Below are 27,979 nucleotides of genomic sequence, written 5' to 3' on the forward strand. Positions count from 1 at the left end.
AGAGCCAGGGGAAATCTGACATAACAATCAGCATCTCATTGCTACAAGTCAACACTGAGATGGACAACCTACAGAAATATAAACTCACAAAAGAATTTCTCTGCAGAATTGCTACCAGGAGTCCAAAATCATCTATGCTCAGTTCGAGGGCTGTCACAGCCACTGGTACAGACATTTTCCTCAGGGATGTTCTGCAGGTCACATCACCAGTCTAAAGCCAAAAAGTGTTCCTTCAGCAAAATCTTCACCACGTTGCTTCTATCTGCTGTGGGTGAGAAAAGCTTCCTTCCTGGTTTGTTGCTGTTATTTGTAGGTTGTTTTTGGGTTTTTTTGTCTCTTGCTTAGTTTATTTTTTAATTTTACTTATTATTTTTACTCTTTCTGTCTAAATGTCAGAAACTGACATACATCTACTCCTTTCATTGCTTTATCAGTGTCACAGCAAAGTAATATGTGAAAGCCCTGCAGAATAATCTGCAGTCTGGGTCTTCCATATGACAAACAAATACTTAAGGACAGGTCTCACAAGGCTTTTTTTGTTTGATTTAATTTGTGTTATTTCAGTCTGTAGCTTGATATAAAATGAAAACTTCTCTAGGGAATTAAATATCAAATAGCATCATATTTTTTCCACTGCATTTAATAGTTTGCCTACCTATCCTCAAGTAATTGAGAAAACCACTTTAATATAAAAAATAGTGCAATTTTTAAAAAGCAGTGGGGTTTGGTTTTGCCTATATTTAACTTGGCATAATTTTCTTTTGATAGGTAGGCTGTCCCTTGTAACATGGACATATTTTAAAGGAAGTCATAAAATTTAAATTTTATAGGCTAGAATTTAAATTTTAAGCCCACCTGATGAGGCAGGTATGTAAATCTCTCTCTTTCTCTGGAGGTATTCAAACCCACCTGGATGCAATCCTGTGCAACCTGCTCTGGGTGAATCTGCTTCAGCAGCTGGGTTGGACCAGATGATCTCCAGAGATCCCTCCCAAGCCCAGCCATCCTGTTATTCTGCATCTCACAGCTTTAGCATGTGTCACAGATAAACTCAGACACATATCTAGTTGATGATTTTATCATGTATAACCAGAAAGCAGACTGCTGGAATCCTCTTTAAGATTTTATTAAAAATTCATTAACTCTCTGAACTTACTTAGGCACAGAACTTTAATGTATTTACCTTAGGACTATTTCCTTGGCAGACTGATCGAAAAAACATAAGCAGTTAAAAAAATACTAGTTTTCTGGATTCAAGTGTCTAAATATTAGGGGTTTTTTGCTGGACTGTGATCTATTCCCAAAGAAATGAAGAACTAAGGAAGAGTCTAGATTTCCAGGTTTCTCCCTACCCTTTCATTTAATTATGAAATTACCAGAGAAGCACCTTCAACTGCTTCACCTTCCTCTAAAAATACTGTTGCCAAACAGTGGTGCACAGATCACCAGGTATCCTCACAGTGCTTTCTGGTGTTCTAAGACAATTCAGTGAGCCATTGCCTGCCTCTCTGCTACCTGTATAGTGTACTAGAAGCAGCTGAGAAAGGTGTGTTTTACTTCCCAGTTGTTCCTGTGAAGAACTGGCATTAGCAGAACTACCCTGACCAGCCATCAGTGAAAGCAAGCACAGCCTGCCCTGAGAGACTGTCCTGACACACAGTTCAAACTACTCCTGGTAAGTCAGATGGAGCAGTTTCCCTCAGTGCTGTGCAAAGGTGCTGCTGTCTGCCTCTACCTGTCCTCCTGAACCCTGAGGATGCAGAAAGAAGGAAAATAAACATGGATTTTTAACACCAAAATTTACAGCAGCAATTAAAGATGAACCTTCTGGCTAGGACTCATAAGCAAACTTCTGTGCATGCTGTGGGTGGCTACCAGAGACATATGTACATCATTCAATAAATTTAAAACAATAGATGTCTTTCATCTTTCCCTTACCTCTCCCCAACCACTGGGTAATAATTAAAAGGTGGAAGTGGTATACTGACCTCATCAACATTCTCAAATGCATTGATGACATCATATGGCAGGCAGGAGAGCAGGTCAATCACAAACCAGGTCTTCAGGTAATTCATGCGGATCAGCTTGGGGTCAGAGATCACCTCCCCTGCCGGCCCCACAAAGGTGGTGTGGAAATTCAGCACAATGTCGACCAGAAAAATGACATCTACAATGCTGTCAACTACTAGCCATGCCACGTTGTTCTGCTTGGTTTTGAAGGAGACATTGTAAGGAACCAAAATAGCAGTGTAGAAGGTTAAAATCAAGATGATCCAGTCCCAGGTAGTCTTGAATACACAATAATGCAAAATTATATGCGGTGGAGTCTTTGGTGCCTCTTGTTTGTACTGTGGGAGGATTTCAGAACCCAGCTGCAATACCTGTAGCCAGAGAGATTTCAGAGGAAAAAGAAAACATGCTTAATTTTTTCATTGTATTTTTCACACTTGATTCTCAAGCTCAGTACAACAGTTCATAAAAATTCATGCCCATTAACTCCTTTTATCACCACCAAATTGTAAGCAAGCCAAGAAAAGTATTCTGTTACACAAATCAGCATCAGACTAAGAACAGTTGTTTCTTTGAATGCCATTAATTATTTTTTGACACTGAGTCTAATGTGTGGAGTGTCTGAGACAAACAGAAAAGAGAGAACCCCTTCAGCTATCTAGACAGACAAGACAGAAAAATGATGGGCAAGAACAGGCAGGAAGGCTGGTGCAAATAGAAATTGATGGGAAAACCAGGAACAATACACTACTGAGTTCCAGTCCAGCAGCAGGACCACTGGACCACATTTTCTTTCAACATTGGCTATTTAACTCTTCACTACACCACGTCTGAAATAGTCTCATACTACAATCTATCATGAATGCACAGGCCTTTCCTCCTCTTCTCTGGGCTGTGCAGGTCCAAAGCCCATGGATATCTATCATTAGCCTCAATAAACTCATTTTGAACTTCACCTTTTCATTCAGAGAAGTTCAATATCTTAACTACCTGCTGATGTAGAATCAGAGAAAGATAGAATCATTAAGGTTGGAAAAGACTGGGAAAAACAACTAAGATTGTTGAGTCCAAGAATTAACTTGGTACCACCATGTTCTCCAACAAACCATGTCCCCAAAGTGCCACATCCACACACCTTTTGAACGCTTCTAGGTACCGTAACACCACCACTCCCTGGGAAATCTGTTCCAATGCGTGACAACCTTTTCAGTGAAGAATTTTTTCCTAATATCTAATCTAAATCTCCCGGGGTGCAACTTGAGGCCATTTCCTCTGGTCCTGTAATTTGTTGCTTGGCAGTAAAGACGAATCTCTCCTTCATTACAGCCTCCCTTCAGGCAGTTGTAGAGAGCAAATGGTCCCCCCTGAGCCTCTTTTTCTCCAGGCTAAACAATCCCAGCTCCCCCAGCTGCTCCTCATCAAACTTGTTCTCTAAACCCTTCACTGGCATCACTGCCCTTCTTCAGATACATCCCAATGCCTCAATGTCCCTCTTGTTGTAGGCACCACTAAAGTAAACACAGGATTTGGGGGACCTGCCAAGGCACACTGTTGAGTTACACTGCAGTTAGGTCTGAACTCAGAAAAAGCACCACTGCAGAAGATGATCTGCCAGTATGTGTTTTAAACCCTGAGTCTCAACCTGAGCACATGCTGACACTTAGCACTGTTTTGCATAACTTCAGTCTCAATCAATGCTGCCCATTTTATGTCTGCTCTCTCTCCAGTTCTGCCCACTGCTGCAAAAACAGTATCATCATGTGTGTAATTCTTGGGAACTCAAGTTTCTTTCACATACCTATGAATAAGAATGTCTTTGCTTATATGTATGGATATACATGAGGGTGAAATCAACATCAAGAACCTGTGTCCAAATAAATAGAAGTTAAATTTTAAATTGAATTTTGCCCTGAATGAGTTATGAATGAAAACTGAAAGGAACATGAAGGCTTGCTTGAGTGAATGTATTTGGTAATGCCAAACTTATAGAACCTGTGAGAAGTATTTAGGAGCATGGTTCCTTTTTCACGTTTATTTACACACAGTTCAGAGCAATAGGAAGCAGGGAAGGAAATTAAATGGCCATTTTTCTCTGGGAAAAGATAAGACAACCCAGCTAGAATAGAAGGATGTCTTCCTTTCATGCTCCTTATCTCAGCTATTTTAATGTCAGTTATTTAGACTTGGATTTTATCTGCAGGCTTTTCCGAGTGCCTTTTTTTTTCTCCCTTCTTTTTTTTTTTTTTTTATTTGGTGAACTGGTGAGATTTTTTCCCAACAGTTTCAGCCAAAGAGGACAAAAGAAAACAATCAGCTACAAAAGTTTGGACAAAACAGTCTCAGATGAAATTCCCTGCTGCTTTGAACATCACATAATCACTTTCTCATGTGTACACAACAGGGGTCAGACACTGTCAGATCACAACTCCTCACACACGTGTAAACGAGAATGGGAATTGCGAGCCTGCTGACTTTGAGTCCAGTATGTTCTCCTGAAGAGAATTAACATGACCTGCTCTGACAGACCTGCATGTTACCACAGAGGCACTGAGAGTTTGAAAAGATTTCGATGTAAAAAAAAAAAAAAAAAAAAAAAAGAGGACCCAGTAGTTTTGTTGCACTGAGTTTCTAGAATGATGACAAAGAGGAGAAAGGAAGATTTCACCTGCAGACCCAACTCGGACTCAGAGGTGTTCACTACAGTATTAGAGTCCATTGATCCTGACCCTGATTCATGTAGGCTCTCCATACTACCAAAACGCAAGGGAATTAAGCTGTCCTGTGTTGAGAGAAGCTGGAAGCAGCACAAGGCACATGCAGTCTCTCTGCCCTGCAGGATGCACTGGCTGAACCATGTAGTTCCCAAAAGTCACTGGTGTGACTGGAAGGGGCAGAGGTTGTGTATTGAGTCTGTGTGTGTACTCAGAGGATCTTGCCCTTCAAGGTTTGTTTGCAGTCCCAGTGACAGATGTTGGGATGTTTTTTCCCAACAAAACCTCAAGCCCAAATCAATATTGCAAATATCTCCCATCCTTCCTTTTGCACATTGCAGCTGTACCTGAATGACTTGGAAAGGAATGCATTACTACTGGCTTTTATGAGGCTCTGCATGAGCAGCAGCTCTAATATAGGATCCTAAGCCTGAAATATGCTTCACTGGGCAAGAGACTCCTCTGCAATACTCATTCACTGCAATAATTGATCAGCAAAACCAAGCACCTCCATCACATAGTAGCATTTTTCATTTATTGGGATTTCAGTTCTAATGCTGAGATTTTACTGGTGTGGGGAGATGGGATCACCCTTCAAATGTAGCAGAAAAGCATAATTGTTCTTCTGCAATCACAAGCCTATTACGGTTTATTTTTTTAGCCCCTGGTATTACATGCATAAGTCCAATATTTTGGTAACTGTTCTAGTCAGTACAGGAACCTCAACCATAAAAACTGAAAAAAAAAATTGTTTGCTTTTGTCAGATGATTCTTATCTATACACACGTAGGTTCTAGACTGAGAATTGTATAATGCACTTCATTTTGGTCACTGCTGCTCTCTTTGTACTCCAAGAATTTTGGAAATTTTGCATCAGCAAAACTAAATTTATTGGAAAATATATACTAATGTATACCTGCATACCCAAATAGGGGAAAAGGCAAGAACAATCTCTGGTAAAAAACAAGGGGCTAAATTTTGCTGTCCATTATTTTGCTGTAAATAGAAAAAAAAAAAATTAAAATAAAGCCAGTGGAACTGCAAGGACATAAAACTGAATCGAAAGCAGAAAAAACAGATTTCTAGTTCCAACTTGTTAAGACAATAAACTGCTGCTTCAGTGTTTTAAAAAGTCATCACCAAATACAAAGCTCTCTCCTTACTTGTTGGAAATACAAGGGCTACAGCACAGGAAAATAAAAGGATCGGTGATTGATTGATCTCCTTCCCTTTCTATTTGGAAAGTAAACACACTCTAAACTATCTGAATAGCTATGGACCTTATTAATAAGTCTTTTGAACTTCTGTTTCTCCCCTGGAGTCTCTGGTGAATCCCTGCCAATGGTTATTTAAATAGACCAGGAGCCATCACTTTAGTTGGTCTCCAGCAGAAGGATGTGCACCAGCACTATGGGCATGAATCCTGAATGGAGGAGCAGGAGATAGGCATCAAGGAATGACACAGGGATTCCAATCACTCTCCAGGCGGGGAAAAGTCACCTGCAGCAAGCCTGAGGTGCCTCCATCCTCTTTTTGGTGGAGGTGGAGGTGACAAGTCCTAGCCTGGTCTCCCTCTCACTTCATCACTAACACACACCTTTGTAAAACCATCCCATCTTGCTGGCACTGCTAGAGGTGATTTCACAGCCTGAGGTGAAAGAAGGGCACTGTCCCAGCTCACACTATCTCTGCCAACAAAGGCAACTTGCTTTGCACTCTGGCAAAAGTCTCACAGTGCCTGGCACTGTCAGCTAAGAGCTTTCAAAGGTACCAAATTCTTCATTTCACTGAAGGAAGAGAAACATGCCTACAACAAAGCTTAATCATCTCAGAGAACAAGCATGTGCCTTTATCATAAAACACAACAAAGGAGCTCAGTACTGCACAGAAACCATGGAGGGAGGTCCACAGAGCTCAGTGCTAAAGATCAAGGTTTTGTCAGGGTCACTGCACTGGAAGTGACAAGAGCTCCTTTTTCCAGTTCTCACGCCAAGGGCCACACCAAGTCTATTTCTTCACCATCCCTCCCCACATACAGAACACCCCTGGGTCATCTGGAGACTAAGAGCTATAAATCCCACTCTCTCTGCACCATCCAGCAAACCCAGGTCGATGCAAAGTACCTTCTGCCCTATTCCATGGTGCTCCTGCTGCACTGAAGCCTCTAGGGAGAGTAGTGCCAACCTGAGACAGGTTTGCCAAAGTAGTCAGATGTAACCACATGAACTAATCACATTCAAACTACTTGTAAAGCTACTTCTCCTGGAGAGGAAAAGAACACAAACCCCAAGAAACTGATGTGAAAGTAAATTATGAAGAAAATGTACGCAACTGTATAAACCAATATGCTGAGCTTTGATTCATGTGCACTGGACAACTTGATTACTGCAATTTTCTGAATAATTGAGACAGCTCTGGTTTTGGAAGATTTTTTCACTATTATACAGTTTCATCATAGTAAAAGAAATATTTATTTCAGAAGCTTATTAATGAAAGTATTATTTCAGTTACTTATTATTCATCAGATAATACAGCTGTATTATCTGCATTTATTATTTGTGGTAATGATGCATGATGCTTTAATAGCTGTCTAATGCTGGAGAATTTTATTCCAAGAGCAGAAACATCAAGTTTCATCATGGATTTTACAAGACTGTGTTCTTTTTTAAACGCTGCTTTTTTTTTTTTTTAAGAATAATATTTTTTTTTACAAAGTGGTGAATATATCCCAAGTCAGGAGTCATTAATTGCATCAAAAGTGGTTACAATGATTTATTCATTTTTTAGACTGTATGACTGCGGGGCAAAAAAAAAAGCTAACACACAAACACTCACTCATTTCCAGCTTAATCTCTCCTTCTCATGTTTTCAATTGCACCTATTTGTTTTCTCTCACTCCCTCTTGCTTTTGTTTTCCTAAGCACCCACACAAATTTCTCCCAAGCTAAGGGCTAAGTGCTAAGCCTCAATATCTTGATTGGCGACTTTAATGGCAGTTATAAACTCCTGGTAAACAATGTTCAAAAAATATGGCAGAAGTTCTATTCTTCTAATGCTGCTAAGCACCATTATAATTTCTCTGCTTTTATTTCTCCTAACTATCGTTTTTTCTTTTTCTTTTTTTTCCATTTTGACACAGTCTTATTTGCCCAGAACTGCCTGGCAAAGGCGCAGAACACATCAGTTAAGACCACAGGTGCAGATGACACATGTATTCATTCAGCAGTGACCAGGAAGAACCATCCCTACAACTAAGCTCCTTGGTGATTGAGCAACAGAAATGTATCAGTTACTTTACAAACTCCTATTGCAAAATGTTTTCTCACAGTTAACTAACACTCTTGTGTTAATTGTGTAATTAATTTGAGTAGTTCTCATATGACTGCTATTAGAGAAGTCGGGATAAAAAAAAAATCTGTGCCTACTGGCAAAAGTCAGAGACTGAAGCTTCACTGACGCTGCTTGTATTATCCATGGCCTGTTAGTCTGTCACTAACACCTTTCTTAAACTGTTTCATAAACAATAAAAAATTGTAAGCTGTTGTGGCAGGCTACAACACCTTGCTCTACTCAGGTTCTAGGATGCAACAGCCTCCTGAGACATTCAAATATATAAGTGAAAAATAACTAAGAGCAACACAAATAACACTGCAATAAATGTGGAACCTTCTCACACAAACAAGATTGATGTGAAATGTCATAGTGAGTAGCAAAAGAAATGGGATGAATTTTAAATTTTCAGATAGGCTACTGCAGGGATGAAGAAAAAATAAAAAAATATTTGAAAGTACAACAGGGAACTGTTAGAGATCCCATATTCAGTATTATCAAGAAACCGTTACAGAATAAGAACCCTGGCACCTCGTATATCTTCAAATAAAGAAAAGTCTTGTCTGTATGATTATCTGCACTTTTCTGCACTCTTCTTTTCTCTGGTGTAGTTCTATTGACTTAAATGGAATTACAGCAGAAAAAAATATCTACCTAACATCACAGCTGGGGCCAATGTTCTTTGTAAAATTATGACCTCAATATTCAGTCAGCAACTAAAGAAACTCATTTCAGACATGTAAACTATACACTTGCCCTTTATTATTTGTAATGAACCAATTGGCTGTGCCAGTAAGAATACATGCAAAAGTTTTGGTAACATGTAGTCACTGACATCCAGACTGTTGCCAAACAGAATAATCTCAGACCCTTTGCCTTACGTCTTGCTGTCTATATTTTAGCATTAACTAAAATTCAAGGGTGGAGATCTAAAGAGAAGAAAGGATTATTTGACCTAAAGCCTTGAGTAGCATTAGATTCCAAATTCCAGGACACTAAAGCTACCTCAGGTGGACATGTGCTAATCACATGGTGCTCCTGCAGTATGGTGTCCCTGTGAATGTCTGTCCCTCCCTGTGCTAGTATGATCCATATTATTTCTCTGCTTCCAACAGAAATTGGTTTCCCCTTCTTGAGTTCTTCGGAATTAAATACTGACTAGGTAAGATCTTATCTGCAGGAATTTTGCCATTATATGTGATAACAAGACAGGAGACTCTTAGTTTGCATAGAAACTAAGACATATACAACAGAACTAACAGAGTCTAGTACAACTGACTGTATGGAGACGTCATGGAACCCATCAATGCCTTACACCTCCAGCGGCACAGGAAGATCAAGAATTATTGGCAAGTCATAGCTGCTGCCAGGGCATTCACAGCAGGAAGTCACAGAGGACTGCCACATTATATTGGCTGTGCTGTCATTAACACCACATCAAACCTCTCCCCAAGCTGTTTTTACACCAGGGAGACCCTGCTACTGGCCCAGGAGACAGCTACAGGAAACCTGGGACAGTCTCTCCCCCTCGTGGTGAAAGCCCTCAAACCCTAAGTGCTTTGAGGGGGCTTGTCTGCCTGGAGCTTATCTCAAAACTTTGAGAGGCTACTTAAATCACAAGGTTTCATTTTGCTGATCTGTCAACAGTGTTGCTCGTGGCATCTTACAACTGTTCTGTTCATAAAAGCAGTAACTTAAGCACAGGTTTTAACCAGTTAATAATGCAGGGTTGGGATCCCACTGAAAAGTAACTAGACATAAATTAATTCAGAGAATAACCATGTCATAGATTCTCCAGGATTTCGTTGATTTCCTTTCCCCTGTACTAGACTGAGTTTTCTCACCTCAGTTTTACATAAGTAGATAGCCCAAGACCCTATTTGTATGAAGACCCTCAGAAGAATGGAAACTAAGCAAGAAAGTATTATTTTAATAACATCTTTCTAAGACTTTGCTAAGATATGGAACACAACACTGCAATTAGGCTACATGGAGTCTTTGGGACACCTGTTTTCATTCTGCTGTCATAGGACACATTTCACAGCACATGTACCAGATTCCCGGGGCAGGGAGGACTGACAGCTCTTGGCTCATGCAGAGACAACATACCCACAAGGGCTAAAAACATTTCCTTACAGCCTCCTGGGGAAAGAAAAAATTACCTCAGCAAGTCTTGAGTGCTTGTGAACGTTCTCTCCTTTCTGCACGCTGGGCGCGAGCTGCTGCAGCACCCCTCGGCTGCTCGTGAGGGCACGGGTCAGGCGGGCAAACTTCCCCCAGCCTGGAGAAAACATGCAAGATCAGACACATCACTAAGAAAAGCTGTAAGTATACCCCAAAAGACTTCTTACAACTAAATTTTACCAGGAAAATTAAAACAGAGCAATCTGCTTTAATACTGACCAGAAGGGAGTATAATTTAACCAAGTACCAGATAAAAGCAAGTCAGAAAAAAGGTGTCAGTGTGGTACAGTAATAAAACCCATGACTGCTGTGGCTTTGTATTCAATGACTCTACAAAAGCACTGCTAACATGAACTGCATATTTTGACAGGATAAATGTCCACTACACAATAATCTCATATTAAATCCAATGATCAGATTTGGATCGCACAGCACTGCAGAAGACACTCCAGACTAATCAAGATGTAAGGCTAGAGTCACGCACAATGGAAATTAGAGTTGTCTGTAACAGAGTGAATCTAGCCTCAGATGCATCAAGCATAGATCTGGAATATGCAGAGAAATATACATAAGATAATAAAGAGCAGAGCAGAAAAGCAAAACAAAATCATTAATTTTACTCTCTCTAAACAAAAGGGGGAATATACTAATAGATTTTCTCAAACTTGAATTAAACATTTAGCAGCTTCTGGCAGAGAAGTCATATGCTGAATTTTGATTCAGAATATTTTTTTACAGTGGTTTCAAATATCTCTCAAAATAGAAGACCTTCAATGACAGTCACAAGAGCTAGCTACAACTATAATCTTTATGAGCAGTAGTTTGCCATAACAGAAAGGCAGAGTATACATCTAGATATTTTTGGTATACTGAAAGGAGAAGTATCTGTCTGTTTAGTCCCAATCTTGAAAAATGCTAGCACCACCTGGGAGCTCTTGAGCTCCTACTCCTCATCTCCTACTCCAGCTAAGGATGCTCAGCATTTTGAAGATTCAGTTTATAATGAGAACCTGGTTCTGCTGCTACACAGCTTTATTGTAGACCCCTTTTAGGTACTGGAAGGTACTATAATGTGTCCTTGGAGTCTTCTCCTCTCCAGGCTGAGCACCCACAACTCTCCCAGCCTGTCTGCACAGCAGAGGTGCTCCAGCCCTCTGAGCATCTTTGTGACTCTCCTCTGAACTCGCTCACCAGGTCCTTCTTACCCTGGGGACTCGGAGCTGAGTGCAGCACTCCAGGTGTGTTCACCTAAGATTGGGTGGGAGAACCATCTCCCTTGACCTGCTGGTCACCTTGCTTTTGATTCATCCCAGGATACAGTTGGCTTCATGAGCTCCAAGTGCACCTCGCCCAGCCGTGTCCAGCCTCTCAGCCGACCCAGGCGCAGGACTGGGCGGGTGTCGGTGCCGACGGGGCCCGAGGGGGATGCGCTCCAAGAGGACACCGGTGGTGGCCCCTGGAAGGGAGCGGCGGCGGGACGGCCCTGCGGCGCTGGCCGTGGTGCTGAACGGAACGAACGGGGCGCGCCCGCAGGTGTCAGTCCCGGCGGGAAACAGAGCCCACCACGGAGCTCCGGCCTCACCCGGGAACTCGAAACCTGCCTCCCTTTCCACACGCAAAATGCTTCTAATGGCAGATAACACAGACAGCTCCTTCTACTAACTCTAACCGGGTTGAGGGGGAGGGCATTTTCCTGGAAGATTCGAAATTTAGTTAAAAATCTGACGACAAACTGTCAGTGTGCATTTTCCCACAAACATTGTTCTAAGATTTGGGCTATTCAGACATACACACACAGAGAGGATGAAAAAGAAGCACCTCACTTGAGCTTTCTTGCACAGAAGCACTGCCAGACAACTCCGTGGCATGAGTTGTGGCTATGAATGCTGAACACCTTCGTGTGCCCTCCTCCTTCCCAGGAGCAATCTCCTTTTGAAAGGTACAGCTTAACGCATTCCTCTCTCCTCAGCATCCCTGTAGGCACCTCCTCTGCCCTATGTGTTCAACATGTCTCTTGTAGGTGCCTAAATGGCACACAAAAGAATTGTTTCTACAAACATTAGATCTCACCCTCTACTCCAAACCCTGATCTGAAAGCAATGTAACTGCTCTAGACAAGAGATTTTGTCATGAGGCAGGGCATTTCAGCTGGGCTCTTTAAAGAAGTGTGGACACAAATTAGGAGTATGTGTTCTCCAATTTGGAGCACTCCAATTGGGAGCAATGTGTAAGAATTTTATCATTAGAACAGAACACTCTCCTTCTTGTATTGCTTTTTAGGGTCTTGTTTTTTGTAAAGGAAAAAGATAAAAATGTGACAACTCCAACATACAGATTGTGGCATAGGAAAAATAAAATAAAAATTAAATAGAATGCCAGTAGTAAAACTTTTGAATGATAACATCTCCAGTAATGCCTGAAAAGACAATAGTACCTGAATTTACTGCAACTTTTCCTCCAGAACCCTAAGGACAGACACAGCCAACAGCAGGTCACTTATCTATCCATCAAGGACAGATCAAGTAATGGACTTAAGCCATAGGACTGAACACAAACACTAAATTTTAAGGGTCAAGGAGCTTTTCAAGACAAAGAACTAAGCTTCAAAATGGTGTAAGAATATCCTAGTGTCAGTCCTGCTAAAATAGAGGGACCAGATGATATGGATTAGGAGACCTCTTTCAATACATATTATTATAGCACTACATCCATTGTTTTCCACTAGAAACAGAGAAAATATAAATTAAATTTAGCATCTAATGACCCTAGGTGGTTCTAATACAGGCATATATATTCTGCAAACAAGATAAGCTCACATAGAAGACAGCTTGAAATTCAGGAACCAAACATAAAGCTGGATACCACCCCATGGCAGTGCTTCCCTGTGCTCCTGTCTTTGATACCAAACCATTTTTATCATTGTTTGGTCTCTTTTTTCAGTTCTGCAGAAAATATCATGGACAGACAAAGCAACTTGATGACATTAAAACACTTCCAGCTTCAAAAGGATGGAAATCATTCAAGATTAACAGCACTGATTTCAGCACTCCTGCATTCCTTGATGTTCTTTCAGTTTTCTACCATTTCTTCACAAAAAAGGTGAATAGAAATTGCTTCTGATAACACCCAAGACAAGATGATTACAAAATCTGTCCCCTGAGATTTGTTTCATGTGGAAATATGGCACTGAAATATACTTTTGTGCTGTGGCATTTAACTCATCAAAACTTTTCTTCTTGAAGTATAAAGTTTCATTTCACAATGGCCTTAAGTTGAAGAAGCCAAATTTCTGTATATTTTTAGGTTGGTATTCAAGCACAATGGCATTTGTTATTTATTTGTTGGTAGCTATTTGTTTCCTACCACTCTTCTCAATTGGTTCCTGATAACTCAAGAATTCAAACACTGGGAACTGTGGGAGTTACAGAACCCTTGCTACCACACTGCTGATCCATGACTTACACAACTCCTAGAGTCAGAACAAGAAGCCATTTTCTGCTAAAGAACAAGCTTGTTTGTCCACAGGTCTGTAGTTCACACAACTTTGTAAATGTGAATAAATCAAGATTCCAGCAGTTCCTGCCTCCGTTCAAGCCAGCTTTGCATTTCCACACATGAAAGATCCTTGCTTACATCCATCCAGCTTCTCCGCAGTGCTCCTTCTCTTTGAAACCTCATGACTAAAACAGTATTATTTTTCCATCTGGACTGGGAAAGCATACCAAAGTTTTTTAATATACTCACTACTTCCCTTTCATTTGTTTCCTCTTTTTAAGAAAACATTTCATCCCGATGAAAGCAGAGTATATCTTAATCAAAATATTTCAAACACTGGCTCTGTTCATATAAATACATCTTTAAAAACAGAACCAAAAATCCAAAAAAAAACCACCCCACCCCAGAAATAAAAAGATGGAAACATGACTTTTTTCCTGAATTAAGATGAAGGAGACAAAATATTTTTTGTGTCTGTACTCCTGCTTGTTATGCAAAGAACAGCTTAGCTGCAAAATGAAATAAAGCATCTTCTGCAGAGGAGACAGCAACTGATGATTGCTACAAAGCACAGAGGGCTACATCATCTTGGAGGATAACAACCATTCACTGCTTGATTCAGTGATGTTGAATTTGACCACCTCTTTGTATAAAAATGAGGAATCAGAAGCAAAAATTAGGGTCCAAAGCTTAGTTCTCAAACTCTTATGAGACTGCATAGATGCTTCTGGATAAATTCACCTTGTATTCATACATTCAAAATCTGTTCAGGCAAACTTCTTACAAGCTACTCAAGAGTGCAAGCACAGTTTCTATTTGTCTGCACAAATAATTGTTTTGCAGAAAGTGATGCATTCCATTTCCTACGCTATTGTCAAACATCTCATACTTGGTGTGTTAGATTCAAACCAGGAGAGACATATAAAGACAAAATGCATTAATTCCAAATACAACATATACTTTAAAATTCAGCTAAGGTGACCTACCACTTGACAAGCCAAATTTAGCTATGCTATAGCTTGATTTTGCCTTCTTCTATTCAAGTAAACCTTGTTTTCCTGATTTTTTTCAAGGGGCAAGCAAATAGGGAAAAGTGGAATGAGGTTGTTTAAAAATATTATCAACATCACTGACACACTATTTTTAAGTGGTTTTATTTAGAAGGCACTATTTTTAAAGCTTCTGCATTTAAAAGCAAGCTTACTTACCTTCCACTGAAGTCATAAAAGAAACAGCTAAATTATCTGAATCAATTAACAAGGGCTACAAAGAGAAGTCTACCTTTTATGTGACTTTCTTGTTTCATCTATTCCAATGTCTGATATTATTAATCGATTTAAAAAAAAAAAAGGCATGAAAAATTGTACTGGGACCTTCTATCCCTCTAGTCACCTTCAGATGAAAGATGCCTATTCATCTTTGTGTAGTCAAACACCTGCCATTACAGTTCTACACTTTTCACTCAAGGAGCTGCATCATTTGCAGCTGAACAATCAGGCTTGAAATTGCCAGCAGGTGATAGAAAACCAAGATACACCACAGCTAAGCAGCCTTAGCTTGACAGATTAGTTGCTCTTGATGTAGTACAAGAACATGATCGATTTAATGTTTTTCTCTACATAGACATACAGGCACTGATTTTGAAAATCTTAAATACTTTAAGCTATAACATTCTGCAACTGTGCAAATAGCACATTTTATTAACATACCTGCATCTACAGGCAACCTGTTACATATTAAGTGCTCATAAGCGCAGGAAACTGATTTCACATACAAACACAGTCAAAGAAAAGTACTTGCTAAGCTGACTGAAGGGGAAAGAAGGAAAAAAATAATTGTTTTAGCAATCAGTTTTCAGTTCACAGTTTTAGTTTTTCAGCTTGAGAGCTCATTTGGGTTGAGAATATGAGAAACATTCCTAAGAAAATTGCCCTCTTTCAAAAGCATGCTACTAAGTCCCTGTGTAACATTGTACACAGCACAAAGAATATGCTCTCTTCAAAGCTCATGTGTGCTAATGATTCTTAGAACAAGCTAGTACAATTCTACTGGTTTTAGACTTCCAAAAACATTTTTCCATTCTGTGAATCCCAGAGCTTACTACAGATAATTTTCTAACACCCCATGCCTGCCTTTTCTTCCCCCTCTCACAATTGCACAATGAGATCTAACATTAAAGATATGGACACACATGTAAAATTCTGTTTGACAAATCAGCTCCTCCAAGAAATTGCTCATCTAGCCATCAAGTGATTAATACAATATCACACAACAAAATTCCAAAGCTAGCCTACAGCAAGTAAACTATGGAAGAAAAAGGGATAAATAAAGGATGAAAACAGAAAGTGCAGTTGCATTTATATCATGCTTGATTTGTGTGTAAGGTGACAGAGAACTCTTTACCAGCATAAAACTCCTGCAACTTGATTAATTTTAGGAGATCCAGAAATAATACTTGGAAGACTCATTTAGTGCACAAGCCCTTCAGTACATAAAGACATGGTACTCAGGGAAGGAGTGCAGAGCTGTGAATCAGTGGTCTCTAAATAATGCATTCAGTTCTTCTGTTTGCAACCTCTGTTAGTCACTTTGCCAGTTTCCATGGGCCAGAGGGAGAAATTCTGCTTATCATCAATTCCTCTGCAAGTCCATGCATTTATGTGTAGGTTTAGTGCCCAGACTGCTGTAGATATGCAACTGCTGAGAATTACCATGCTCACTGCAAGAGCAGGATAATTTCAAGATCCAAATGAGATTTAAAGGGAAAAAAAATAGCATTCCTTTTCTTCAAGATACTTGTATTGAAAAAAAAATTAAGTGTTTCTTTGTATTGAAAGTGAAGGACAAACTGCCTATTCCTACCACATTAGGGAGCCCCTGTAAAAGCAAAAAACACAGCTCCCAATCCTGAGTGAAAGTCCTGCTTATCTACTGACTAAATGAAGCAAGGGCCTTCACTACCAGCAATAAATGAGAGCCAGCTTTTCTGCATCATGCTGATTTATCAGTGCTGTCACTCCTCATCAGGATACAGTGAGGACCACTAGGCAGGGAAAAAATACTGTAGACCCAAACTTACTGCCAAGGTAAGTTTTTTTTGTTTTATTAAAGCAATAAGGAACCAAACAAATAGCATTAATAAGAGAAAAAAAATAACCCACATAGCCTGGAAGAGGGTATGTTTGTCAAGGTTGTACTTCCTTTTTCATGGTAACAGGTGTTTCCACTTTGAGAAACTATGTTTTTAAAGAATAACATTTTGAGAACAAATGTAAATAAGTTCATCTTCACAGCAAGTTTCCTGTTTAATTTAATACTACAAATATTATTAAATACTACAAAAATGCAAACAGGAGAACTTACATCCTTTTTTTACCCCAGAGGACACAAGTCTCTGTAATTCTCCATAGGGTACAAAAGGTCTATTTCTTTCACTTTGAGTGAAAGTTTATGCTGCTGTCACAGCCAAGTTTGCTTCCAGGTTTCCAGGCTGTAGCTCAGCAAAGGGTTAAGAGCAGAACACTGCAGTGCTACTTCACTCACCAGGGCAGCTCAAACTTGATTCCACTTAAGATAACTGGAATCTCTTCACATAGGCTAAAGGAAACTAGTCCAGAACTTTAACATCAGAAATCCCATAATAACGACAAGTAACATCAAGTCAGGCAGAATTTAATTATTCTGATCTTTGCTAGACTCAGCCAGAGTTAATTCCTCCGTTTTCGCATACAGTTTCACATACAATTTGTACAGGGCTGTTGAGCAACATTGTGAATCCTGCTGGAGAGTGGGTTAATAGTGTATTTTAAAGGAAGAACAGTACTTATTTACCACGTAAACTGAGCTTTCTGAAGCACTTGGGGCTTTCATTAGCAATGACACTTTCCAGTGCAGGCCAGAGCAATTTCACTAAAGAAACTAGCAACCATTTCTTGCAAAAATGCCATCCCCAGTGGCACAGCTACAAGTTCTTTTAACATTTAATTCTTTGGCTTGGGTATTTAAAGGACTTCAGCTCTTTCAAGATCAGGGCAAACAAACAAAAGCAGCATAAATATATAATTGTGAAAAAGACCAACCTTTACATGAATCATCCTCAATGGGCTGCTTGAAAGCCGTTATGTCATTGAAAGTGCAAAGAAATAAAACCACTTTATCCTGCTCATTTCGAATTGGAGCAATTTTCACAAAGAACCAGACAGGTGTTCCTGGAAACAAATACATGAAAGAGTTGGTCAATGGCAGGCAGAACAGTAAATGTGCCAGTTTAGATGTTTACATCTCAAATCATCCATCTGTAAAAGTTACTTTAATGTCAGCTTTTTCACAAACACCTATTAGGAAAAATAACAAAGCAGCTGACAAGCCTGTTATTTAGGTTCTCTGCTCTGTCTCTGCTTAGCTTTTTAATCTTCAGGAATCACCCTATTTCTGAACTTCATCTGCAAAGTTAATACTTGGGCTTAAGAACTGCTATGTGATCTCCTGAAAGAAGAGTCCCATGTATGTGCCAAGGCTGCACACAACAGTGTGGTGTGATGGTCCTTGCAGGATTTGAGAACAGGCCAGCTGAGCATGTCAGCTGTGCCTAGGACATGAGCATAACATAGAGTTTCAACCCAAGAATATGACCAGTTTGGTTGACTTTATAATTCCCTGCCAACAGGGATTGCCCTAAAAAAGACCACGCCCTAACTAAACATAGGCTACTATAGTAGCTACTATACAGTATATATATAGTAGCTACTATAGTAGCTAGACATAGTAGCTATGTCTAGCTTCAAAGCCAGGCTCCAGGAGCTCTGCCCCAGCCTGCAAATCCCCCCATGGAAGGGAAACTCTTCACAAACTGCTTTCCAGCTTGCCTTGTCCTGAGCCTGCTCCCAATTGCTCCAGTGTGAAGCAAGACTCCACTGGATTCAGGAGAGAACAAGCCATTAGGACCAGAACACAAGGATGGGATCAAGTTGTACTGCACAGAACTGCACCTTTCCAATTACTGCAGCAGATGAACTGCTAATTAAAACTGCTTGAGAGATGAAAGCCTGCACATTGCAGAAAAAGATGGTCCCACAATAGAACCCTTCAGATGCTGCTGCCATTTCTCCTTTACCTCTCTATCCACACAGATCACCTTGAGGAGAGAATCTATCTGTCAGCCCTGCCTTTCTGTATTTCTGTATTACTGAGACTGCTGAGAAGACCCCAATGATACCAATGAAGTTCCATGTAACAAGGCAGCATCTACCACTCATTTCACAGGATTCACCACACTGATTTTAGTGATATTTGAGTATAAGGAGATTGGAGAGCTCAGAACAAAGCACTTGGCTCCTGCATGATCTCCCTGAAGGCACTATTTTTAAGTCTGCAGTCTTAACTTTAGACATAAAAAGATGACTTCTCCAACTCTGAGGTACATGGCAATAGGCACACTCCAGACCTCAGCCTTCAGGGAATTTGTACATGGGTTTTCAGACTGTCCCTACACACTCAGAGACAATGAAAACAACTCATCATTGCTTTTGCAAACACAAGAAGTATGAGAAAGAGGATTCAGGCTTGCTTGCTGTGAGCAACTTTTTTTATGTGTCCCTTTTGAGCTTTGTTTGGAGAGAAGGGTCTACATACCAGGGGCCAAAATAAGATCAGGATGAGCAGGAGCTTGACCCTCTGAGGAAGCCAGAATAAAGAGCACCACACAATCTTTGTCACTCATGTAGCAAAGTCTATTTAGAGTGATCTTAGAAGACTATTCCTTTTCTTTCTCAGTTACAGGACCCTTCTCTATGCTAGTGATTAGATTCTCTTTCATCTGAATTGGTCATTATTTTAACATGAGCATGACATGGTCTATTTCATGCAATAGTTTTTATTAACAAGGGCAACTTCTGTTTCATGGCTGTCCAAAGGTCATAAGAAAACCTCAGGTACCTCACAAGTTAGAAAAAGGAAATAAAGGCAGCTTTTTTCTCAACTATGTTAATATAAGAGAGGTTGTTGTTACCAGTGCCTCACCTGGCTGTTTCACAGCTCAGTGCTGAGCAATCTTTTCTGGCTACAGAAAGGTAGGGCATTTCCAAAACCCATGGACAACTTCCACAAACCAAGTTCAATTCCTAAGGCTCCCACTGTGCCTGCATAACACACAAGCAGTTTCAAACTCTGGCTGAGATTTCATGCCATATGTACAGCCACTTCTATAAACAGCAGGGTCTATGATGCATGGAGGCCTCTGCTCAAAAAGCAGAGAACTCCAGATGGAATCACTGGTGGCCATTTCTGAAATATGCCTGCATAGCAGAAAGTAGTCAAGGATCAATATAATTTTTTTGTAAAGAGTTAACATTCCTGAACAACCTCTTCCAAAAAAGTATAAACAAACAAACATGCTAAGTGCGAAAAAAGATTCAGCAAAGTAACTGTGCCAGTAAAATCATCACTAACTTGCTAATGAGCATAGAAGACACTGCCATGAAGCAGCCAACAGCAATTTTCTAGACAGTAACACCCTTTACACTACCCTTTCTCAAGAGCTCCCAAAATTGCCTATCTCAATTTCTTCTTGCCTACTTGTTTTTCCCAGCTTCACATGTGAACTATTCTGAGGCTGATCAAATCTGTATCCTGCTTTTACAGAGCCTCCTTGGTGACTAACTGCTTTTCATTTTACCCACTTCAACACTCTCCACTAACACTGCAACTTTTTAATCAGCCAGGACCTCCATCCACAGCCTTGCTTTTTGATCTTTATCCACATGCACTTTTTTTGATTAGGGATTTTTCTCCCCTCCCCAAAACCCCTTTGTATTGTTTTACTACTTCAAGCTACTGCCATTCTGCTATGGGCTGCTCATGATATTAATCTTCATAGCTTTGAGGCTGAATTACACATTCAGTTTCTTCTCTGCCTCTCATAGCTGTAAAAACTTTGCTTTTGAAGATGCTGTACTCAACACAGAAAGGATGCAATTCACCCTCCTGTTCTGGCTGTTTGTCAGATGCATGATGTCATCTTCCCTTTATGGCTATGCCATTGTATGTCGTTGCAAGATTTTTCTAACATGTTCTGAATGCAGCAAGAAGACTTTTCCCAATAACCTGTCTAAGGCTGCTGCAGGGCAAGGAGCTTTTATCAGTAAGGTTTTTACTTTCTGACTCCCTTGACTCCCACTTACGTGTTGCATTATTTATAGGAAGAAAGGAGACAAAACACTTTTTCACCTGGAACCAAGTGTATAACTTAGTGATACGCCCCACGGGCTTAAAGAAAGAGCCAGATGTTCTTGACAGCTAAAAGTAGGTATGTTTGATGAAATGCATTATTTGGGCACCCTTGTAATTTTCAGAGTGCCACAAACAGAGCAAAATGCAAAACCAAGGTGGCACGCAGGGCCTGCAGAAATCATCTTCCAGTTTGGGATCTACACAGTAACACTGCAAAGGCAGAAAAAAGTAGATGGAAAATTCTGCCAGGCCATGTACCTGCCTCCACAACATTGTATTTTCCCTGCAGTGCATTCTCTAACATCTTGTCAGTGTTTTTTGTGAATAGGAGACAAGTGGATATAAAAATACAGTCATGAGGTGAGTGCTCGCAGTGCTGGTTTACATGGGCTTTCCACAGTGCTCTGCAACTCATTCACAGCAGGACTGGGATCTGAAATGTGGGAAGACACCAAATGGCTCAGCCAAGAAGTGGCCATGCTCAGCTTTTGTCCTGCATACTGGTTTAATTATCAGAAGAATTTTACTTCTTAAACAGTTTATTTAACTATTAAACAGGAAAGCCTAAAGTATAAACTACTTATAAATCAGGTCGGAAACTAGAATTTCAATGTCCTACAGGCAGCCCTCATGCTCTTGGTGTCAAAGCCAACATCCCTGCTCAGCCAGACAACCGTGACTAGCAAGAGGCACAAAAAAGGCCATTTTAATGAAAAATGTGATTTTCAGATTCAGCCTGTGGGTTATTCAGGCAGTGAAAGTGCAGCATGTTCCAGAGTTCTCACGGCAAAACAAGAGTAACTTCCCAGTCTGCACTGGTGCACAGTCACACAGAAAGTGTTTACCAGTGTTTCCAACAATACATCTAGTTCCATTTACATTTTATGTTTAGTCCTGGCAACCTCTCTCCCTGGTAAAGTTCAGTGATAATACCAGTGCACAAACAAAAAAGTAAACACTCATGAGCTACATTGGCTTCTGTTAGATTTGGAATCAGCAGTGAAAGAATCCAGCATTTGTCTAGTGGCATAGCACCAATTATGCTAGAAAAGGGAATGTCCCTTGAAAGCTGCAGGACAAGCAGTGTGGACAACTGAGAAGAAATGAAAATCTACAATGAATGCCTGACAGTATCCATAGGACCAGCCTGGCTCGTGGTACCAAAGTCATGTAGCCAATCCAGAATTAACAGGTGCAACTCTTGATAGGCTTTTATGGCCTAAGGACAGTACTTATGGTGTTGCCTTAAAACAAATACAATTTTAAGGGCTGTGATTCAAGTCCTAAGTCTTCTCCATACTAACACACTCCAAATGTCTGCATACCTTTCAATTTCCCATCTGAAAGACAAAAACTACTGTCTCTTCCCTACCCTTTTTTCCAGTCCTGTGCCTTTCAACAATATGTTCAGCCTCTTGCTGGGCTGGAGCACCAGCATTTCACATGCTATTTAACTTTGGCTGAAGTCTTTCAGAAATTCTTACATCATCTAAGTAAGAGATCTTAAAGGTCTATTCCAGCTTCTCCCCCAGCACAACATTGAGCTCTCCTAAGTTTTCCCTCCTGCCAAACAAAAATATGAAAATCAAACCCACTGTTTAAATGTGCTCTTTGCCCATACCTTGAGCCATTTAACCAAAGAGGCCAACTGTTTTTCAAAACTACAAAAAGCGTAGTTTAAATAAAACTGGAATACACAAATTTTCTTTCCACTAATTAAACCAAAATTAATTTTAAAACCCAATGGGAAAACCATGTTTTGACAATTCAGCTGACATCTACACTGCCATTAACGAATGGGGCCAGTTTCCTCTAAGCAGTACAACCTCTGCGTTACTCATCAGACACATATTGTCCTGAAGAGAAACAGTCCAGCAGTATGGAAATAGAAACATAAGCCCTTTCTCCACCAATTCCTACATGCAGCCCTGCAGACAGCAGGAGCTAAGTTATATAAACAGCATGGCTGGTCACTACAGCCACCCTTTTTAGTGTTTCTGATGCCTGATGCCCAGGTACTCAGTATGAGGCTGTTTCTCTCTATCCCACACAGATTGAACAGTTTGTCCAATGCCAAATTATCAAACCAGCTGATGAGGTGTGATCAGAGAGAGTTTGGCAAGCCATTATACTCAGACAGATTTTAACCAGGTGTTCAGAGAAGCCCATGATATTTGACCATGCAAGACAAAGAACAGAAGTCTTCCTATGGACTCTAGCTTTGAGCAGAGTGTACCAAATGAGAACAGACCAACTCTGCATTGCACCTCACCACTCTGTGCCAAGAGTAAATCTTTAAATACACTCTCAGCACTTTTAAAACTGTTGCCTTTGTGTCTTCTCCATCTGATGCTGGGATGCTGTGGCACCTAATGCTTCTAAAGGTCAGATGTTTACATGCTAAGATAAGAAAAATCAATTTTAGTCCCCAAAGGTGGAAATGCTATTCACAAGGGTTATCCTATGACACTGAAACAATACAGTAGAAAACAAGGTTCAGCACACAGTCTTGTACTGCAGTAGTGCTGACACAGTTCACCTGATCCCAAGTTCTCTGAAGAATAGAACATGAGTATAAAACACAGTAAAGTTTTGAGATCTTTCCATTTACCCCAGGAAAAATACTTAAAAGATTACTATTGGGAATTCTGTACATATTTGTGGAGATGACAGCAGGTCTTTCTTGCCAATACATTTGAAGTTGACAAGATCAATGGGAATTACAGTTTTATGAGTCCAAAATATTTAATTTGACCTTGCTGAAGGTAACTGAACTCACACAGATGGATTTCACAGGAGATGCAGGTGTGCATACTGCTTTGACAAATAGTGGAGCTACACTTCAGTGAGAGGTTGAGGAGGATACATGTCACTTGACTGCAACACCCTCATTCTTTCCTGCTTCTGTTCCTGTGCAATGATATGGGTTAGCAAAGGTTTCCATCTGGAGACCCTACAGGCACAGCACACAAAAATATAAATGGGTTTAGATGGTTTGAACCAGTAATAGTTATGAGAAACCCTTTAGTGGTGGGCAATCACAGGTCTACCACCCTGAAGTGAATTTTGCTGCCTATAAATTAGGATGGGATTGTTTGCTTTTGAACCTCTATAGAAAGCACTGGTCCCAAAGATAAATGCCAGTAGAATCTACCAAATCATTATTTTAGGCTGATTTGTCACTCTCTGATATCTGAAGGCTTTCTAATATACTGGGGGAAGAAGGGAGAAGGAACAGGGGGGGGGGGAAGATTGTGTACATGTTAAAATGAAAATTTTAAAACTCAAACAATCAAATAAAAAAAAACACACACACAAATATTCATGTTATTAAATTTGTTAAATGTTCAAGCACCCAGAAAACAGGGAAGTGAACTCCAGCACAAATAGAAAGTGCATCCCAGACTTTGAGACTCTCACCAACATATGTCTACTCAGCAAAGAGCTATTGCTTTACCAAACTGCTTTGCAGTGTGCAAAATAGTTACCTACAGCTAACCCAGCATTCTGGCAAGTATTCTGCTGGTCCTATCTGTAGAGAACTTCTGAGACAGAAAAAAAAAGGTGTCTTAACACTCTCTCTGCTGCACAGCTGCAGACCATAAGCAATGGGAATGCCTCTGCTCAGACAGGGGACTCTTGAAGACTCTTCCTAAGTCTTGATGCACTTCACCTTTGACAAGTTCACCCCACTTCAAATATTCTTCCACTGAAGTAGGTCAAGTACTGCATTGAAAAGGGGGTTAGATTTCAATTGGACACCACCTCTTCAGGGGCAGATAAAAGCAAGTGAATTTTGTATTCTTACAAAAATTTACTTCATCAATAATGAAAGCAAGTGCATATAGTACAAGCCAGCTTTTGCACTGCTTCTATGCCAGGCCTACATTGTAGATGAAAAGCAAGCCAAGGAAAATCCTGAGTGTTAATTTACTCAGCCATTTTTAACTCATGAGGCTGACCATAAAGTGTAAAAACTTAACAGATGGCTGTCAAAGTCTCATAAGAAGTTAGACGTTTAAAACATGTCAATTCAGGTAAGGTAAAATATGACTAAGGCTAGATATAAAATATTTTCTCATACATTGGCTGTACCCTTCCTTGGTATAAGTTCATTTGTCTCCACTGACTCCAGATTTAGTAATGTTTTCATTTTCCCATATAAAAGTAAACAATATTTCCAGCATCACTGGGTGCTCGCGTCTAATTAAACAATGGAACTGAAGCTCTCATGTGAAATTACTGTCAGTCTGTCTGTTGTCATTTTGCAGTTCCTGATTAAAGAAAGCTTTCACTTTGTCTCCTTCCAGGTATGACAATGAATCCCCACTGAATGCAACTGGATGGCATCAAAGCAACAATGACAAAAATCTGGTGGCTATGCACCTGTTTGCTCTAATTGCTTCCAATTATCCTGAAGAGGCTCTGTATTTCTGGGAAGAAATTCTTCCACAGAATAACAATGATTTCTACATATCTGCTAAGTTATCAAGGGCTGAGCCCAAGGAATCATCAAACCTCTATCACATCTTAACCTCAAGTTCTGAAAACAGGGAGTATAGCCACTTTTGGATGCAAGGAGCACTGGACAAAGAAAGGGAAGCCCAGGGCAGAGGCACCATCCATAAATGCAAACATGATGAAGGCAGGAAATTGTATGTTGTTTCTAAAGTTAATACTGTGAATTGCAATGAAGTTTCTGCATATACTGTACCTCTCAACAGCTGGATATTGTATTCTTATCAAACAACCAAGTAAATACTAGCACTGGGTCACCACCATAGGAATTGTCATGTCAAAAAAAAAAAAAAAAAAATAAAAAGCCTATCACTTCTCATAGCATCATTAAATGTCTCAATTTGCTTTGACATGTCAGACCAGGGAATAATTGTTACCCAGAGAAAGAAAAAAGTGGCTGCTGCTCCTAAAAGCACAAGATTAACTTGCACTACAGACATCATTATTAACTCAAAACTCCTATTTTGTTTTCTTTTGTTCCTCCAAAAGGATGGAGACTGTACTGTTAAAACAGCCAAAATTACATTAAATGTGCAGGCTCTGGTAAATGTACCAATTATGCAACAGCTCAAAGTGGGAAAAAAACTTGCTACTTATCGTGACTGTTAGTTTCTAAGGAGGGAGTAGACAAGAAAAGAACAAGAGAAATCTATTTCCCATCTATTTCACTGGGTAATTTGGAAAAGAAAAATAGAATGAGGAAAGAACAGAGAGACCAAACAGAAGAAACAAAGTGCAGGAAAAAAAGATGTCTAAAAAATTCAGGATCCTTTCCCAAGCTTTCAAACCGAGAGCAGGTTATGTTCGTGTTCATTATCTGAACCATTGTCATAGTTGCAGGCAGAGGCAAGGTGACCATAAAGGAAAGGCCACTTAGCAGTCTGGTGTAATGTGTCTTATATGGAGAAAAAGTTCCAGGATGTCCCCTTTTTGATATTTTTCAGTTAAAACTCTCTAATGTCATTAGTCAGTCTCTGTAACAGTAGTTAATGTATCTCTAAAGCTGCAAATCCAACAAACATTAGGTGCCCTGCAGTTTGTTAAACTTGAAAGCAAGCTCTGTGCTTTCCTTTTTCCCATGCCTGTGACCCTCTGTGTACGGAGCAGAACCATCACACTCTGTCTTTTGGCATGTCCCACAACACAGCCCCTGCACAGCTGGACTTTGTTCCAGGCCACCTCTCCTCGGAGGAGTGCACAGCAGGGCAGGAAATATTCCTCACTCCACGGTTACCTTGCTTTAAATCTGCATAAAAGACAGAGAGGCCCCAGGCTCTACTACAGGCCATATGCTGCAGCATGACAGAAGAGTAGCTGCATAGTCTCTTGGTGCCAAATCGCTGATAACTGAGAGAGAATTCCAGACTCTCCTAGATCCCAGGACTGCAGCTTATTTACTTGGGTTTGGATGCATAGATGTGAGCTGCATATGGTCCCCACGGCCACAAACTGAGCTAGGAACAGAAATCAGCTTTTAGAAAATAGGTAAACAGCAGAGGCAGGTAGCCCTAGGAGGAAAGCAGCACTAAGCAAGGCCATACAGATTCTGCAAACAGGCAGTACCAGCTTCATTATTACAAGGCAAAACTGCTAAGAGCAACATAAGTTACAGAATGCAATTTTTTCAGCTTAACATCTGGCCAGGCTGAAGACCTGAGTGTATTTACACTTCAAGTGACATTAAGCAGATGAATATAACTGTACATGACATAGTCCAACACTAGGTGAGACACCAAGTTTGGGGCAAGTAGTTCATCTGCTGATGTGTGCAGTTACAGTCAGACTGAATCTCATAGGAAAAAGAATCACACGTCAATTAAGGAATTTTTGTCCAAAACAAAAGACATTTCATCTGAAAACATCAGTAGTAGTTCAATTTCTAAAACAAAAGATGAGTTCTTTTTATCGAAAACTACTATATACTGGCTTTGCTATATCAAGTTTTTTAACACTGAGAAAGTATGTTCTCTGTAGTGCCAACTTGCCTAAACCTGGTTTGTGTACTACCATTGTTGATGGAATTGTCAGTGTTGTCTTAAAGCATCACACACAAATTACTCTAAACGTCAGAACAAATTAGAAAGCTTCCTCTGCTTCCCTGAGTGACTTTCATCTCTAATGTTCTCATTTCTCCCTTTTAGATCAAGTGGCAGAACTGGGGCTTATTCAGCCCTGGATAAAGCACTGTCCTACGGGGTGACAGAATTGCAGTTTACACTACAATTAAGAACAACTTTGCGCACCTACATTGGTGAAGAAACCAATCGACTACTTACTGTTCTTCTTGTACATCAGGATTTCAAAGGAGTTCATCTCATAGTTCTCAAATGTTTGCCGGACCTTGTCAATTGTATCTTTGTCTGTCAGCTCTCCATACATAAAACTGCAAAATAAACAGAGAAATTCAAGTCAGATACCAGACACAAAGCCATTTATTTACTGTGTAAAAAGGACCCATTTAGAAATGGCTCTTCTTTGATTTTGTTTCACCTGGAAAGCATATT

General features: G+C 40.1%; 1 protein-coding gene across 1 annotated transcript in view; it reads right to left on the bottom strand.

Annotated features, from left to right (window-relative positions):
- The window catches only part of KCNH1 (potassium voltage-gated channel subfamily H member 1), a gene marked incomplete at both ends in the record, with an annotated part of 170,929 nt that overhangs the window by 131,853 nt on the left and 11,097 nt on the right, over window positions 1-27,979 (bottom strand). The window contains 4 exons of the mRNA XM_083856101.1: window positions 1,989-2,381; window positions 10,214-10,332; window positions 17,810-17,938; window positions 27,752-27,858. Of these exons, the coding sequence (XP_083712227.1) occupies window positions 1,989-2,381; window positions 10,214-10,332; window positions 17,810-17,938; window positions 27,752-27,858 (748 nt within the window). The remainder of the gene's footprint in view (window positions 1-1,988; window positions 2,382-10,213; window positions 10,333-17,809; window positions 17,939-27,751; window positions 27,859-27,979) is intronic.

The sequence above is a fragment of the Zosterops lateralis genome (genome assembly GCF_965231275.1).
Source record: "Zosterops lateralis genome assembly, chromosome: 3".
NCBI lineage: Eukaryota > Metazoa > Chordata > Aves > Passeriformes > Zosteropidae > Zosterops > Zosterops lateralis.